General features: G+C 49.4%; 2 protein-coding genes across 3 annotated transcripts in view; one reads left to right on the top strand and one right to left on the bottom strand.

Annotated features, from left to right (window-relative positions):
• Positions 1-1465: 1465 nt before the first annotated feature.
• spint2 (serine peptidase inhibitor, Kunitz type, 2) lies at positions 1466-10380 on the bottom strand. Of its 2 annotated transcripts, none has more exons than XM_062472966.1 (9): positions 9719-10380; positions 7505-7675; positions 4224-4352; positions 3557-3595; positions 3306-3467; positions 3138-3191; positions 2746-2916; positions 2416-2463; positions 1466-2327 (listed from the first exon to the last, which is right to left on the bottom strand). In XM_062472966.1, exons 1-9 carry the CDS (start codon positions 10140-10142, stop codon positions 2140-2142), a joined length of 1386 nt encoding a protein of 461 aa, XP_062328950.1. In that variant the 5' UTR covers positions 10143-10380; the 3' UTR covers positions 1466-2139. The 2 variants fall into 2 exon arrangements, with proteins under 2 accessions (XP_062328950.1, XP_062328949.1); XM_062472965.1 differs by having other exon boundaries at positions 3557-3601; positions 9719-10378.
• Positions 10381-11610: 1230 nt separating this feature from the next.
• The window catches only part of ppp1r14ab (protein phosphatase 1, regulatory (inhibitor) subunit 14Ab), an 11952-nt gene continuing 8562 nt past the window's right edge, over positions 11611-15000 (top strand). Inside the window, exon 1 of the mRNA XM_062472985.1 lies at positions 11611-11923. Within this exon, the coding sequence (XP_062328969.1) occupies positions 11726-11923 (198 nt within the window). The 5' untranslated portion in view covers positions 11611-11725. The remainder of the gene's footprint in view (positions 11924-15000) is intronic.

Here is a 15000-nt window from a genome sequence, read left to right on the forward strand (position 1 = left end):
GGAGGGTTAGGGGGGGTGTAGGGGGGAGGGGAAGACAAGAGAGAGAGCTGCCTGGTGACAGATGAAGGAGAGGGGGTGAGGACTGGGGGAGGGAGGGGGAGGAGGACTGGGGGAGGGAGGGGGAGGAGGACTGGGGGAGGGAGGCTGAGGTAGGAGGGGGTGTCATGGTGAATAAGCCCAATTACACCAGTGTTGGATAGAAACCAGATGACCACAGGCTCTGACAACACTCAGAGGTTAACAAGGCCAACACATACACACACACACACACACATACACGCATACACACACACACACACACAAAACACATTGAGGTCAACAAGGCCAATCTACACACACACACACACACTCTCAACCACAGCAGAGGTTTTACTGGGAGAATGGAGTGTGAGGAGAAGAGAAGCCTTGCTGACACACACACACGTACACACACACACTCACGTACACACACACTCACACACACACACAGACTCATTATCCCTAGTTTACAATCTATGCATTCCACATCCTTCTCATGACTTGTGCACATTCTATAGCTACTATCTATATCCTCATTCTATAGCTACTATCTATATCCTCATTCTATAACTACTATCTATATCGTCATTCTACCTTGCGTACATACACCTTATATCTTTATTCTCCCAAAGGTTCCATTCCAAACAGGATATATCTGCCTCTTTTCCATATCCAGTCTGGATGTTCTATATGATCATATTCTATAATACTGCTCTCCTTGGTCTCTCCGTAGACCCTCATATCTGCTGTTCATCTTTACCTCCCTCCTCCCCTCCCTCCCTCCCTCCCTCCTCCCCCTCCCCTTTGCTGACGGGGCACAAATGGAATGATGACTCTCTCTCTATTTTTACTGTTTAAGGATCACAGCATTCTGCCGGAATCTCATTGACTAATAGCTGCCCCCCTTGGTGTGTATGTAGCGTGTGAGTGTGTGTGTTTGGTATGTGTGTGTGTAGCATGTGTGTGTGTTTGGTATGTGTGTGTGTGTGTGTGTGTGTAGCATGTGTGTGTGTGTGTGTAGCATGTGTGTGTGTGTAGCATGTGTGTGTGTGGGAGGAGTGTGTACATGGCTGGGAAGTGAGCTCATCGTTTCGTCTTCGGGCCCTAATTTTAGAACAGTTTGTTGATTGGCTGAGAGCTTCCCTGGAGGAGAGGTTTCAAGGCCTCATTTGGTTACCTGGTTACCCCCCCCCCCCCCCACCCACCCCTCCACCGCTGAGGAACTCAGAACTAGAAGGTGGGCGGAAAACTGAACTCTTGCAACTTAATGCATAGATTATTTACCATCCTCACTATATCTCATCAGATCTGTTAGTTTGAATAAAAACATGTAATATATTGTTAAATAGCCAGTCTTCAGACTGTATGACTTCCTGTGGTTGCTTCTGCCATCTAGTGGTTGGAAGAGAAAATGCTTCAAAAACAAAACGCGAGAGCCACCATAAAAGGAGGTCCAGTACATTTTATTTGTATAAATACATTCAGCAGTCATGCCTGGGTGACTGAATATCTGTGTGCATGTATGTAACGGTCTGCTTGGCTTAGAGGTCCATCTCACAGGAAACACAAGGCTTCTGGTTCCTGTATTAATAAGTATTGTAATGTTAAGTGTGTGCTGTGTTGTACAAACTCAGTAGTATTTTATTAGTGCAAAAAAGGAAACTATAGAATAATAAAGGTTTAAAAACAGGAAAACATTGCAGTGAGCGATCACCTTCACCCAATCGTAGTATAGTAAAATATATTCATTTCATCCTTCCCAAATTAATTTTTAAAAGATGATCAAATCCTTTCATTGAATATGCGGTTGTCTCCTTCCAGTGGTTAAGTAGCTGAGGCTGTCCTTCTCTCAAGGCGGATGAGAGAATCTCAAACTATCTTCACTTTTCTCTTATAAACACAGTGTCAAGAACATCCATCCATTAAGTGGATTTAAAAAAAAAGGTCAAAAAGGTCAGTAGGCTACAGTTGGTTTGCAATCTAAGATCTTGAAAGCAAAAAAACGCAAAAAAATTAAAACATTTTAAAAATCCACATCACACACTCCCACCACCAGAACAACATCAGACCACCAACGCATCTGTAGGCCTCTGGAGCCCAGACGCAGCCTGGGGTCTTTCCTCAGATGCCGACCGCCTTGGTGCTCTCGTCCTGGGCCAGGGTCTCCAGCGAGGTCTGCCTGGTCAGCAGCTCCTCCTTGTCGCCGTGGGAGGAGTGGCGCTGGCAGCGGGTGCGGAGCGCCGTGACCACGATCAGGCCGGCCAGCACCAGGACGGTGAGAGCCACCAGTGTGCCCACGACAAAGAGCGCTGGAGGACGAGAGAGGTCAGGGGTCAGGGGTCAAACAGAGAAACAATGAAGAGGGGTCGGAGGGGTGGGGGGGTCGTTGCTGCTCACCTGGCACCCACCAACCATGTACATCGGCGTTCAAGAGCTCGAAGCGACCTGCGGAGTTACAACCAATTAGTGAGCAGGCAGGGTGTGACCTCACAGTTGCAAGGCACCAGCCGTCAGTGGTCGGTTAGTGTCCAATGTGCTCTGTCATACCGTCTACAGGAATCACACCCCCGCACACACCCCCGCACACATTTTTTGAAACTTGAGTAAACGGGCAAGAGAGCCCTCTGGCTACGGGAGGGTTAACGGGCAAGAGAGCCCTCTGGCTACGGGAGGGTTAACGGGCAAGAGAGCCCTCTGGCTACGGGAGGGTTAACGGGCGCGGCCTACCCTGATCCCCGGTGCAGCGAGACAGGCACTCGGCCGCGGAGCTGTAACTGTTGCTGTTGCCTCGGCAACCTCCGTAGGTGAAGGGGCGGCAGGTCTGGGAGACGGAGTCGAAGTAGAACATGGGGAAGGACGCCCTGCACGGCCCCGCATCATAAGGAACCACGCAGCTGTCTGGAGAGAGGGGCGCTCGCATCATCATCTGCCATCCTGGGACTCATTTTCATATGTGAAGACTCTTTTTAATACGTTAAGTACTGTGTACAGGTCTCAGGCACAAGAGTTTTTAAGTAAAGCAACAATACCAATAAACAAGCGGACCTCTGGCAGAGAGAGAACCGCAGTTAGAACATGCTAGAACCCAGTGAGACACTTTGGAAAGATCTGCTCATTACCTATGTATTGTTGGTTGGCAACAGCAGGACCCTTCTTGGAGGTACTGACGGACACTGGAGAACGGAGAGATGAACGAGAGAGGTGAGAGATGTAGAGATGGAGGTTTAAACAAACATAACAATGGAGGCGGAGGAGAGGGAGAGAGATGACTGAAAGAGAGAGAGAACCTGTGCAGGAGCTCATGCAATCCTCCTCCGTGTGATAGTTGTTGCTGTTGCCACTGCAGCCTCCGAAGATGAAAGGCTGGCATGTTTGCGTGGCAAAGTCGTAGTGGAAGCGTCTCATAGACGCCCGGCATGGTCCCACCTCCGTCTTGGCCTGGCAGCGCTCTGATTGGGAGGGGAGAGTACAATCAGATGCTCCGATTGGCTGGAACAACAGGGTTAAATTCTTCCGATTGGTTGAAAATATCCCTCACCTGCGTAGTCAGACTGCCCCTCCTTATGGACGTCTTGTTCTACAGCTACACAGAGAGACAAGGTCTAGTCACACACGATTCACACAGTACTACAAAAATACACTCCTATCTACACAGCACTGTGCACATACGTCAAGTGATGCACTCAGACATGGTTCATGTTGTTCTCAACCCCTAGTTGGTTTCTTAAAACCATGTCTGATAGTCTGGCTTCATTGTCCTTTGACTAACTGGGAAACATGCTGGGAGTATCTGCTGATTGGTTTGAAGATGACATCAACCAATCAGACGAGCATTACTGTTATCAAATGTCCCAGCTTGTCCCACAACATCACAAGACAGATGTAATCTGTCAAACTATGACAGATCTGCATGCTGGCCTGCGACCCGGAACATTCTTAGGAAGATTGGTCACAGTCAGAAGATGCATTACTGAGAAGACTAACAAGAACATATCTTCATCATATCAGATAGTGTGGAAGCAACACAAGGATAACCACAGTGAGATTATACACACACAGACACACACACACACACACAACACAGGATGTGCGTTTGTAGTTTCTGCCTGCTATCTCCTATATCTATGTTTACGGTTGTTATTTACGACAGATATCTGTGTCACGCTCATAACACAACAGAGAAGAAGAGAACATTGTGAGGTCACCTTGGTCCTCCAGGCGCAGGGGCCCGGACATTCTGCCCCGGGCGGAGGCCTGGACGGGCCCAGCGCCAGGCTTCGAGTCTGCAGAAGGTTCAGGCGTACCAGGATAGGCCTCCTTACTCACAACAGGGCCTGAGAGATAGAGAGAGAGCGAGAGAGAGCAGGAGAGAGAGCGAGAGCGAGCGAGCGCGAAATAGGTCGAGAGATAGTTTGTGACAGAGAGGGTGACAGAGAGAAAGAGAGTAAACAACCTCTGCTCTACAGCACTAGATCACCGCTCTACAGCACTAGATCACCGCTCTACAGCACTAGATCACCGCTCTACTGCACTAGATCACCGCTCTACTGCACCGCTCTACTGCACTAGATCACCGCTCTACAGCACTAGATCACCGCTCTACTACAGCAGTAGATCACCGCTCTACTACAGCACTAGATCACTGCAGTACTGCACTAGATCACCGCTCTACAGCACTAGATCACCGCTCTACTACTGCACTAGATCACTGCTCTACTACTGCACTAGATCACCGCTCTACTACTGCACTAGATCACCGCTCTACAGCACTAGATCACTGCTCTACTACTGCACTAGATCACCGCTCTACAGTACTAGATCACCGCTCTACAGCACTAGATCACCGCTCTACTACTGCACTAGATCACCGCTCTACTGCACTAGATCACCGCTCTACAGCACCGCTCTACTGCACTAGATCACCGCTCTACAGCACTAGATCACCGCTCTACTACAGCAGTAGATCACCGCTCTACTACAGCACTAGATCACTGCAGTACTGCACTAGATCACCGCTCTACAGCACTAGATCACCGCTCTACTACTGCACTAGATCACCGCTCTACAGCACTAGATCACCGCTCTACTACTGCACTAGATCACCGCTCTACTACTGCACTAGATCACTGCTCTACTACTGCACTAGATCACCGCTCTACTACTGCACTAGATCACCGCTCTACAGCACTAGATCACTGCTCTACTACTGCACTAGATCACCGCTCTACAGTACTAGATCACCGCTCTACAGCACTAGATCACTGCTCTACTACTGCACTAGATCACCGCTCTACAGCACTAGATCACCGCTCTACAGCACTAGATCACTGCTCTACTACTGCACTAGATCACCGCTCTACAGCACTAGATCACTGCTCTACTACTGCACTAGATCACCGCTCTACAGTACTATATCACCGCTCTACAGCACTAGATCACTGCTCTACTACTGCACTAGATCACCGCTCTACAGCACTAGATCACCGCTCTACAGCACTAGATCACTGCTCTACTACTGCACTAGATCACCGCTCTACAGCACTAGATCACCGCTCTACAGCACTAGATCACTGCTCTACTACTGCACTAGATCACCGCTCTACAGCACTAGATCACTGCTCTACTACTGCACTAGATCACCGCTCTACAGCACTAGATCACTGCTCTACTACTGCACTAGATCACCGCTCTACAGCACTAGATCACCGCTCTACAGCACTAGATCACCGCTCTACAGTACTAGATGAGGCCAGAACAGAACAAGCAGATGTTTAGTACACGGGAGTCCCACCAGGCAGCTGGTCAGATCATCCTCTCCCCTGTTGACACTAACACATTCCTGCGGCAGTGACACTGTAGAAATACTCCTTTACAGATAAGTCCTTGTCCAAACACACGAAGAAGGGCGTGTGTCAATAGTCTAAAGTGACCTCCTCACCGTGAGGTGACACTGTGGATCTACACAGGAAGTGTCAGAGGAGACCTCAGCCACCTGTCTCGTGTCCCCAGCTCAGTGAGAGGACAGCGAGACAAGAGAGGCACGTCACAGTATTGAGACGCACCCCCGGGGGGTTGGCTACGACCCCTTACCTGGCCAGGGTTGCCTGCTAATGACCTCACAGCCCAGCCACACCCTGATCCTCAGAATCTAGGGATTCATCCTGAGAGGGGCTGATCCAGGCTAACAGAGCCAGAGGTCACCTAACCGGTCGGACTGGAGAAAGATAAAACATGACATACACACCCAGATTATCACACAGGGACACCAAACACACACACACACACACACACAGATTATCACACAGGCAGACCAAACACACACAAACACACACACAAAGAGCCTGAAAGCTCCCAGCTGAAACAGGTACAACAGGGTGATATTATGGACAACACAGGCTAAATCTGTTGATCAACTTCTAGAGGTTTGATTGAAACTGTGTTTTGGTCATCCTGCTGGTCATCCTGCTGGACTAATAAGAAGCTGCCAGACTTCAGGTTTATGACAAAGAAAACAAACATTCACACCCCCAGTACAAGCACGCACGCAAGCATTAACACAACCCTACGCAAGCATTCACACACAAACACACCCACTTCAGACACTGGTTAAAAGTTAACAGGTAACCAGCGTCTGACCTGTGCAAATATTACAGTCAGTAACTTCCCTTTCTAAAACCATGGTAGTTGGCGAACTGACCACAGAACAACACACAGGGACCGAGAGCACCACACGCACACTAAATAACTCAAGACAAACCGGAAAGTGACTTCTCTGCTTTGTTCGTACAGGATGGCTCTCTGGACCAAACTGACACCCAGGGGGTGAAGCAGTAGAGGACAGGCACAAGAGACACAAACATGTGACAGTTTGAATCTTCCAAAACAAATTCTCTGATCTGAGATGGGATTGATGGATATAAAACTCGCAACAGTCAATCTGGGCTCAGACCACTGACTAGCCCAAGCAGAGAGGACACCTAAATCTAATTTAAATATACAAAATGAGATCTTAATACCATTACATTATAGTAATATTTTCTACACAATTGAAAGTGTCCTGAAAATATATATTATATAATTGTGTAACTTAACATACTCATTGATAACTTTTAATACATGTCAATATGTTTTGTAGTTATACTTTGTGAGTATAATATATGTTGTGTTTGGGAGCACCAGCCTAAACCAACAGGGCCCCTCAGCCTCCAGCTTAAAGCAGGCTGGTGACACCATCTCTCACGCAGCAGCAACATTTCCTGTTGGCTAATATGTTTTGTCCCTTCAACCACAAGGCCCTGAACCACAGACAACTTCCATCAGCCACCTTCTCCTTTACTCTTTAATCCAAAGAAGTACTCAATCATGTGAGCTGACAAAAGACGTTTTTTACACAGCGGTTCTGGGAACCTGAATTCATTGGTGTTTAGGACCATGGGGGGGGTGATCTGACGGTGGCGTCCCTGTGGTGTTAACGGCCTGCTCCTACCTGTGACCCCGGAGCAGGTCTTCTCACACTCCTCCTGAGACTGGAAGTTGTTGCCGTTGGCGTTGCAGCCGCCGTAGATGAAGGTCTTGCAGGAGCCGTTGGCGGCGTGGTAATAGAACCTGCGGTGGGAAGCACGGCACCTGCCCACAAACATGGGCTGGAGGCACTGATCTGTGGGAGGAGGGGGGAGAGAGTTAGAGGGAAGAGAGTCGCAGATGGAGAGGGAAGGAGTGAGAGAGGGAGGGGATTGAAGGAGAGAGAGTAGAGGAGGGAGAGAGGGGAGAGAGAGTAGAGGAGGGAGAGAGGGGAGTGAAGGAGAGAGAGTAGAGGAGGGAGAGAGGGGAGAGAGAGTAGAGGAGGGAGAGAGGGGAGTGAAGGAGAGAGAGAGTAGAGGAGGGAGAGAGGGGAGTGAAGGAGAGAGAGAGTAGAGGAGGGAGAGAGGGGAGAGAGGGAGAGAGAGTAGAGGAGTGAGAGAGGGGAGTGAGGAAGAGAGAGTAGAGGAGGGAGAGAGGGGAGAGAGGGAGAGAGAGTAGAGGAGGGAGAGAGGGGAGTGAGGAAGAGAGAGTAGAGGAGGGAGAGAGGGGAGAGAGGGAGAAAGAGTAGAGGAGGGAGAGTGTAGAGGAGGGAGAGAGGGGAGTGAAGGAGAGAGAGTAGAGGAGGGAGATAGGGGAGGAGGGAGAGAGAGTAGAGGAGGGAGAGAGGGGAGAGAGGGAGAAAGAGTAGAGGAGGGAGAGTGTAGAGGAGGGAGAGAGGGGAGTGAAGGAGAGAGAGTAGAGGAGGGAGATAGGGGAGGAGGGAGAGAGAGTAGAGGAGGGAGAGAGGGGAGGAGGGAGAGAGAGTAGAGGAGGGAGAGAGGGGAGAGAAGGAGAGAGAGTAGAGGAGGGAGAGAGGGGAGAGAGTAGAGGAGGGAGAGAGGGGAGGAAAGGAAAGGAGAGTAGAGGAGTGAGAGAGGGGAGAGAGGGAAAGGAGAGGTCATTAGAGGTGTGATCTATTACAGAACGTGGCTTCATCAGAAGCCAGCCCAGATGAATTCTAAAACCTTCGGACTCGGAAAAGTGTGTTCAAACAGGATGACAAGAGAAGGTCATGTGACAATGCCCATGACATGTAGATTTACAACAAAAAGTACAAAAGTCAACAGTGGATTAAAGTGGAGTCAGAACCAGTGACACAAGTGACAGAGGAGGCGGGGGCCTTAGCGTGAAGAACCACACGCTTTTAAACGTTTCATCCTCCGTTGCTCATTACCATAACAGTTTCCATTTTAAAAGCACAAATGACCCTGTTTCTCTTTACCTTCTCCTTACACAATCATTTCAACACGATTGTGACTAATCGGACTGGATCGTAACAATGTGCTGAGAGCACGGTTCAAAACCAGAGAATAAAACATTGAATCAGACTCATTCTTCGTTGTCAGAAAATGTAGTAACGCCCTGCTCGAGCTTTGCATTTCCCCACAACATCTACATACCGTGAGCTGCCGTATGTGAACTAGTCAGACTGGTTAGGCCTGTCGTGTTCACGGTAAGTGGGGGGGGGGGGGGGGGGGTAGAGGGGACCGTGGAGCTGCCACAGGAAAAGCTAAGCAGCCAAACAGCATTCTTTTCTTTAGAACTGGACGCCCACGTTGGTCAACAGGTTTATGTCATCCATCTCTTCATCTTAACCCGCATCCTCGTTAACTCATTTCAATGACAAGAACGAGGCTAAAGTCCAGTATTGTCACATAAACCACTGTTATCACAGAGCTTGTGATAATGGCAGGTCAATACAATGGGTTGTGTTTGTCAAGTCAATAAAAGTGTTGGGGCACGAGGGGGCATGAACGGCTGAGTAGCCTAATAATGGTCTTCCAACGTCACCCGCCCTGGCCCCAAATTATTACATTTACATTTAGTCATTTAGCAGACACTCTTATCCAGAGCGACTTACAGTAAGTACAGGGACATTCCCCCCGAAGCAAGTAGGGTGAAGTGCCTTGCCCAAGGACACAACGTCATTTGGCACGGCTGGGAATCGAACCAGCAACCTTCAGATTACTAGCCCGACTCCCTCACCACTCAGCCATCTGACTCCCTGACAGAAATTATGATTAGAGAGATGATACATAGGGTGATCCTACACAAGACAACTAGGCGTTGATGATATAATTTGGAATTATAGTGAACCCGTGACTTATGTGGCGTACCTGGGTATTCTAATAACCCTTACCTGTTGAATTGGTTACCCTCGTTTCGCTGTCGCTGAGGCCAACTACTTGGATTCTCGGGGTGTGTTGACGCTCGGATGTTTTACGGTAGACCTGGAACTGCGTCGAGGGCCCCAGAGTGCAAACGTCTTGGCCGTCTTTAATGCAGGTCACCAGGTAGCACTGAGCCATTCCGTCTGCTGGTCTACCGATCATAGCGAGCTGGCAGTCCTTGTTGTTGCAGCAAGCCCTCTGACACCCTTCCATGTCGGTTATCTCCGGTAAGTGAGCCAGGTTACGGGCTCCGTTTTCGTAGGACATCGGCTCTAGACCCTGTTCGGGGTCGGCTTCTGTGTCCCACGCGCATCCCCCTATTCCCTCCTGCACCTGAGATGTGACGAACACGACGAAGAGGCACAATATGCCGCCGCTCAACACCTGAGCCATGGTTGTTGTTCTACCTGTCTCTGTCCTCAGCCTTACCTCACAATTAAACTCCTTGATTCGTTTCCTGATCAAACCAAGTAAAACGTTTTTTTTAACAAGCAAAACTTATCAATTTAGAAGTGCGTAGGCTCTGCTTCGACCACTTCCCTGTTGAAGAACACTGTCCTTTGTTGTTTCACGTCGTAGACTATAAGCTCCACCGTTGTAACAGGTGCGGTTTTCCCCACCCACCGTCACGCCCCACAACTTTCATCCTTCCTTGTATGACGTCAGATGTTATATCCATATTGAAAGTTTTCTGACCAATTCGGTTCAGTTTATATAATGATAATTACCGTTAGGCTATATTTTATTCATTTAGCAGACGCTTTTATCTAAAGCCACAAACAGTAGCCTGTGTAGACAGACAGTATACAGCTAAACGGCGTATGCTAAATAACTCAATGTAAACATCCGTATGTCGGTGGTCAGTCAATCCTCTATAACCTCGCGGAATTCTCGTCTTCATTCAACACTCCCAGACTGATGTTCCAGTTTAATGAACCTCCCTGGTCCCTGCTAACACTGCCAACCACAAACCTGACGAGACACTCATTTACAACTGAGACAGCCTAATCTCTGGTCACTGTTTCCGTGTCTCAACTATCCTGTACGGCTTAGAATCTGTAACAATGCATAGAAACTGAAGTCATTCCAATAATGCGAAATAATGTAATTCCAGTGTTAATTAAACACAGTTTAGCTAATAGTTTTTTTAAAGGTTCAAAACATATTTTCCAAAGAAAGTTTCGAAAGGTTGAAAAAGAAATGTAAAAAAGGTTCGAAAAAAAGCATAACTAAAAGAGACCAGAAAACAGGTCTGTGCATGCTACGCCTGCTTCAGTCACTAGATGGCGCGCAAGACTAGATGGCGCGCAAGACGCCATCTAGTGACGACTCTCTCTTTTTATGAATGCTGAAATTGTTAAGTTAGGTTAAGTGAGGCTTCGCCCTAGTCACGGAAGCGTTGTGTGTGTGGTTGTGTGTGGTGGTGGTGGTGTGTCAGTGTAACACGGAAAAAGCGAATGAGAGAGGGAGAGAGAGAGAGAAAAGGTTTGGGGGGCGATTCGATTTGGGTCTTAAGTTGTGAACACACTGGCATTACGATACACTTTAGTTAAGGGTCCGTATTGTTAAAATAAGTGACAATGACTCATTAGTTGACATGTACTTATTTAAGTAAGTAACTGAGTAACTAGAAGTTAATTTGTCTCTAGATCTACATTTCTCAGAATGCTATCTGTAAGCCTATGTAATACTGTCATCTCCTACGGCCTACATATTTTATTTTTTGGCAGAAATATAGTTATTTAAATAATCAATTATTAATGACGCTGCGCATAACCTCAGGAGAGTTTAGCTACATTGCTTGAGGCGCACAGCAGAAAAGAGACACATATTCTGCGGCACTAGGACCCAGCAGCTGTAACCGCGCCTCACATTTGGATTGAACGGTGCAACCGCTACCGCGCATCTACTGCGCCCCGACCGCATTTACTCGCTTCGGTCTACCAGTCTGCACGTGTTCGTCATTCGTTGTGGACATGGCAGCGAACCGGGTCGGGAGGAGATGTAACAACAAAGTCCACTCACCGAGCAGGGGCTCCGGTAGGGAACCGGGTCTAAGCGTGCAGAAGCGGCAAGCGCGTGTGACTGTGAAGTACAACAGAAAGGAACTTCAGCGGCGCCTGGATGTGGAGAAGTGGATAGACTGTGGTCTGGACGAGCTCTATCTGGGAAAGGTGAGCCCTGTCCACCTACACAACACCGACACAGGCTCGAGCAACACTGGCTGTGGTGACTTCGGTTGATAAGCAAAATAGCCTATTTTACGCCCAGCTTGACGAGGAAGAGAATCATCACAAATATGTGGGCTATAATAATAATAATAATACAAAACTGATAATAGCCTATATACATATTTTCTCTTGTAGCTATCCTCCCCAGTGGAGATAAGGTAGTTGGCTGGGCAGAATTCTCGAATATTGTTTTATGTAACAGTTACTCAGCTTTGGTGTCAAGAGGCCATTGAGTGACATAAATCGACTTGGCAGAAGCCGCGGGCCACGGAATCCACTGGAGTGTGCGTCTGGCGCATCCTATTCTTCCACGCGCAGGGAGTGACTTGATCGCTTTAATGAATCGTTTTGCGCAGTGAATGCTGGCTATACGTATAGAAATAGTTTTTTTTAGAGACGAGCTGTCTGGGAATATTGGCAAATTCGTTTGTTCGTTTACTGTATTCGTTTGAATCATTTACTGTAAATGGGGATTACACAGTGAACGTCCAGAGTGACTCACCATCTGCACTCAGTGAATAGACGGGGTGTACTTAAGACTTAAATCAATTCTATGTTGGGTGCGTACGCGCTAAGGCGCGTGGCCCTGCCTGTGCACCCTCTGCAGGCCTTTTGGGGATCACGAGGATGGAACCCTTTTTGTGGTGCAGCAACCAGCTGACCTTTAAAAACACGCCTCAAGTACACCTATAGTCTATATTAGGGTTAAAGTTCAGCCGGATCAAACGAGTCCAGTCTTTGCTTTCATAACGAAAGAATACACAGCCCTTCCACGTGCGAGAGGTGGCTCGGGACCAACATCACTCTCTGCGGCCTATTGTGTTAAAAAATAAAAGATATGAAAACCGTATCTGATCTCATATTTACGAGGTTGGTCATTGTGGTCATTTAGCGCAGGCTTTGGAGAGTGGGGTCGATAAATGTTGTGTGACTGGAAACCAGCCTTTAGATCCCTGGGGCATAGTGGGGTGGGGGTGGAGGACTGAGAGGGGATGTTTGGGGGGGGCAGGGGGAGTTGGGGGAATGGCTTCGATAGAATAAAGTGTTCCCATGCACATCCATATATTACCAGAGGACCAGAGGGTTGGTGAGTGGCCGGTTGGCCGGGCCGCCTGCTGCCTTACATGGACACACAGGTCTGGAGGACTGGCTGGTGGAGGACTGGCTGGTGGAGGACTGGCTGGTGGAGGACTGGCTGGTGGAGGACTGGCTGGTGGAGGACTGGCTGGTGGAGGACTGGCTGGTGGAGGACTGGCTGGTGGAGGACTGTCTGGTGGAGGGCAGCTGGAGCACAGGACCAGACAGGAAGTCAGGAAGAGTGTGCGTGGGAGCAAACAGGAAGTAATTTAGTGTCATGGGAACCTGGTGGTGTGTGGCTGGCATGACTGATGGGGAGGGGGATTGAGGCAGGCATGGGGAATGCTGATTGGGTGGGGGGGGTTTGGGCTGGGAGAGGGGGGCGGGGGGGAGGGGAGGATGGACTGGGATACAGGGATGGGAATGGGGTGTGGGGTGAAAACGCGTACATTTTCCGTCCATCTGCTTCAAAATTAAAGACCGTCAAGTATACATTTAGAAAACGCTAACAGGATGTTCAGACATTCATATCTGGGTGTTTTAGTTTGAAGCGTTCTTAATGGACCTTCTACTCATTCAGAAGAGAGCGCTACGGCATGGTGATAAAACATGACTGCAGACTCAATCTGTCTAATGCAGAGATCACTGCCTGACTGGAATATACATCACTGGAGCAGTGGTAGTAAAACTGACATGGAGTCTCTCTCTCTCTCTCTCTCTCTCTCTCTCTCTCTCTCTCTCTCTCTCTCTCTCTCTCTCTCCCCTCATCTATCTCTCCTTTCTCACGTTTAGTATCTACTCCCCAAATACCCCCCCAACACACATCAACACACACATGAACCCCCCCCACACACACGTACACACACACACACACACAGCCAGGAGCAGCTGTAGCATCTATCTCTTGTATCTATGTTAATGAGAGGGTATACTGTCCCCTCTTCCTATGTAACGATGGCTGTGTGTGTGCGTGTGTGTGTGTAATCAGATCTCCCCCAGACTCATTTCTTCCCCCTGCCCTCCCCCTCTACCCTTCCTCCCACCACCCTTCCCCGGGGCTGACCAGCATTTGTGTGTGTGAAGTGGTGGGTTGACCAGTGTGTTTGTGTGTGTGTGTGTGTGTCTGTGGTGCTGACCATCACCAGACCTGCCTGGACAGACACTTAACGATCCTTCCTGTTATTGACTGATGACAGACCAGTCTCTTGAGTGGGGGGGGGGGGTCTATATGAACGGGGGGTGGGGTCTGAGAGGAAGGGGTGTGTGGGGGGGGGGTTCGGGAGGGGGGATGATGGTCCCATATGTCACCACCAAAGAGCACAAAGGAAGAGTCATGCAGTCCTTCCCCCCTCCCCCCCCCCACACACACACACACCCTGCTGTACATCCCTGTTGTGTCCGTCCCTTAGCATAACCCTGGCGCCTGGCTTGCTCCATTATCAAGGTCCATTAGTCTTGAGTCAGCGCCACGTCCACGCTCACACAACCGGGATTAAGACCCCTGAGTGGGCCTGGCTGACTGGCTGGCTGACTGACCGCCTGGCTGGCTGACCGCCTGGCTGGCTGACTGGCTGACCGCCTGTCTGGCTGACCGCCCGGCTGGCTGACCGGCTGGCTGGCTGACCGCCCGGCTGGCTGACCGGCTGGCTGACTGACCGCCTGGCTGACTGGCTGACTGGCTGGCTGGCTGACTGGCTGACCGGCTGACCGGCTGGCTGGCTGGCTGACTGGCTGACCGCCTGGCTGACCGGCTGGCTGACTGGCTGGCTGGCTGACCGGCTGGCTGGCTGGCTGACTGGCTGAAAGTCCAATCCCATGCTTACTGCCTGGCTAAATAGTTGACTGACTCTCTTAGCCTCCCTTCTTGCCTGCCTGCCTGTTTTTACTGGCTGGTGGCATGCCTGGTGGACTTCCATAGATCTAATCTTCCCTCATCATTCACT

The sequence above is a fragment of the Osmerus eperlanus genome, chromosome 11, assembly GCF_963692335.1.
Source record: "Osmerus eperlanus chromosome 11, fOsmEpe2.1, whole genome shotgun sequence".
Taxonomy (NCBI): domain Eukaryota; kingdom Metazoa; phylum Chordata; class Actinopteri; order Osmeriformes; family Osmeridae; genus Osmerus; species Osmerus eperlanus.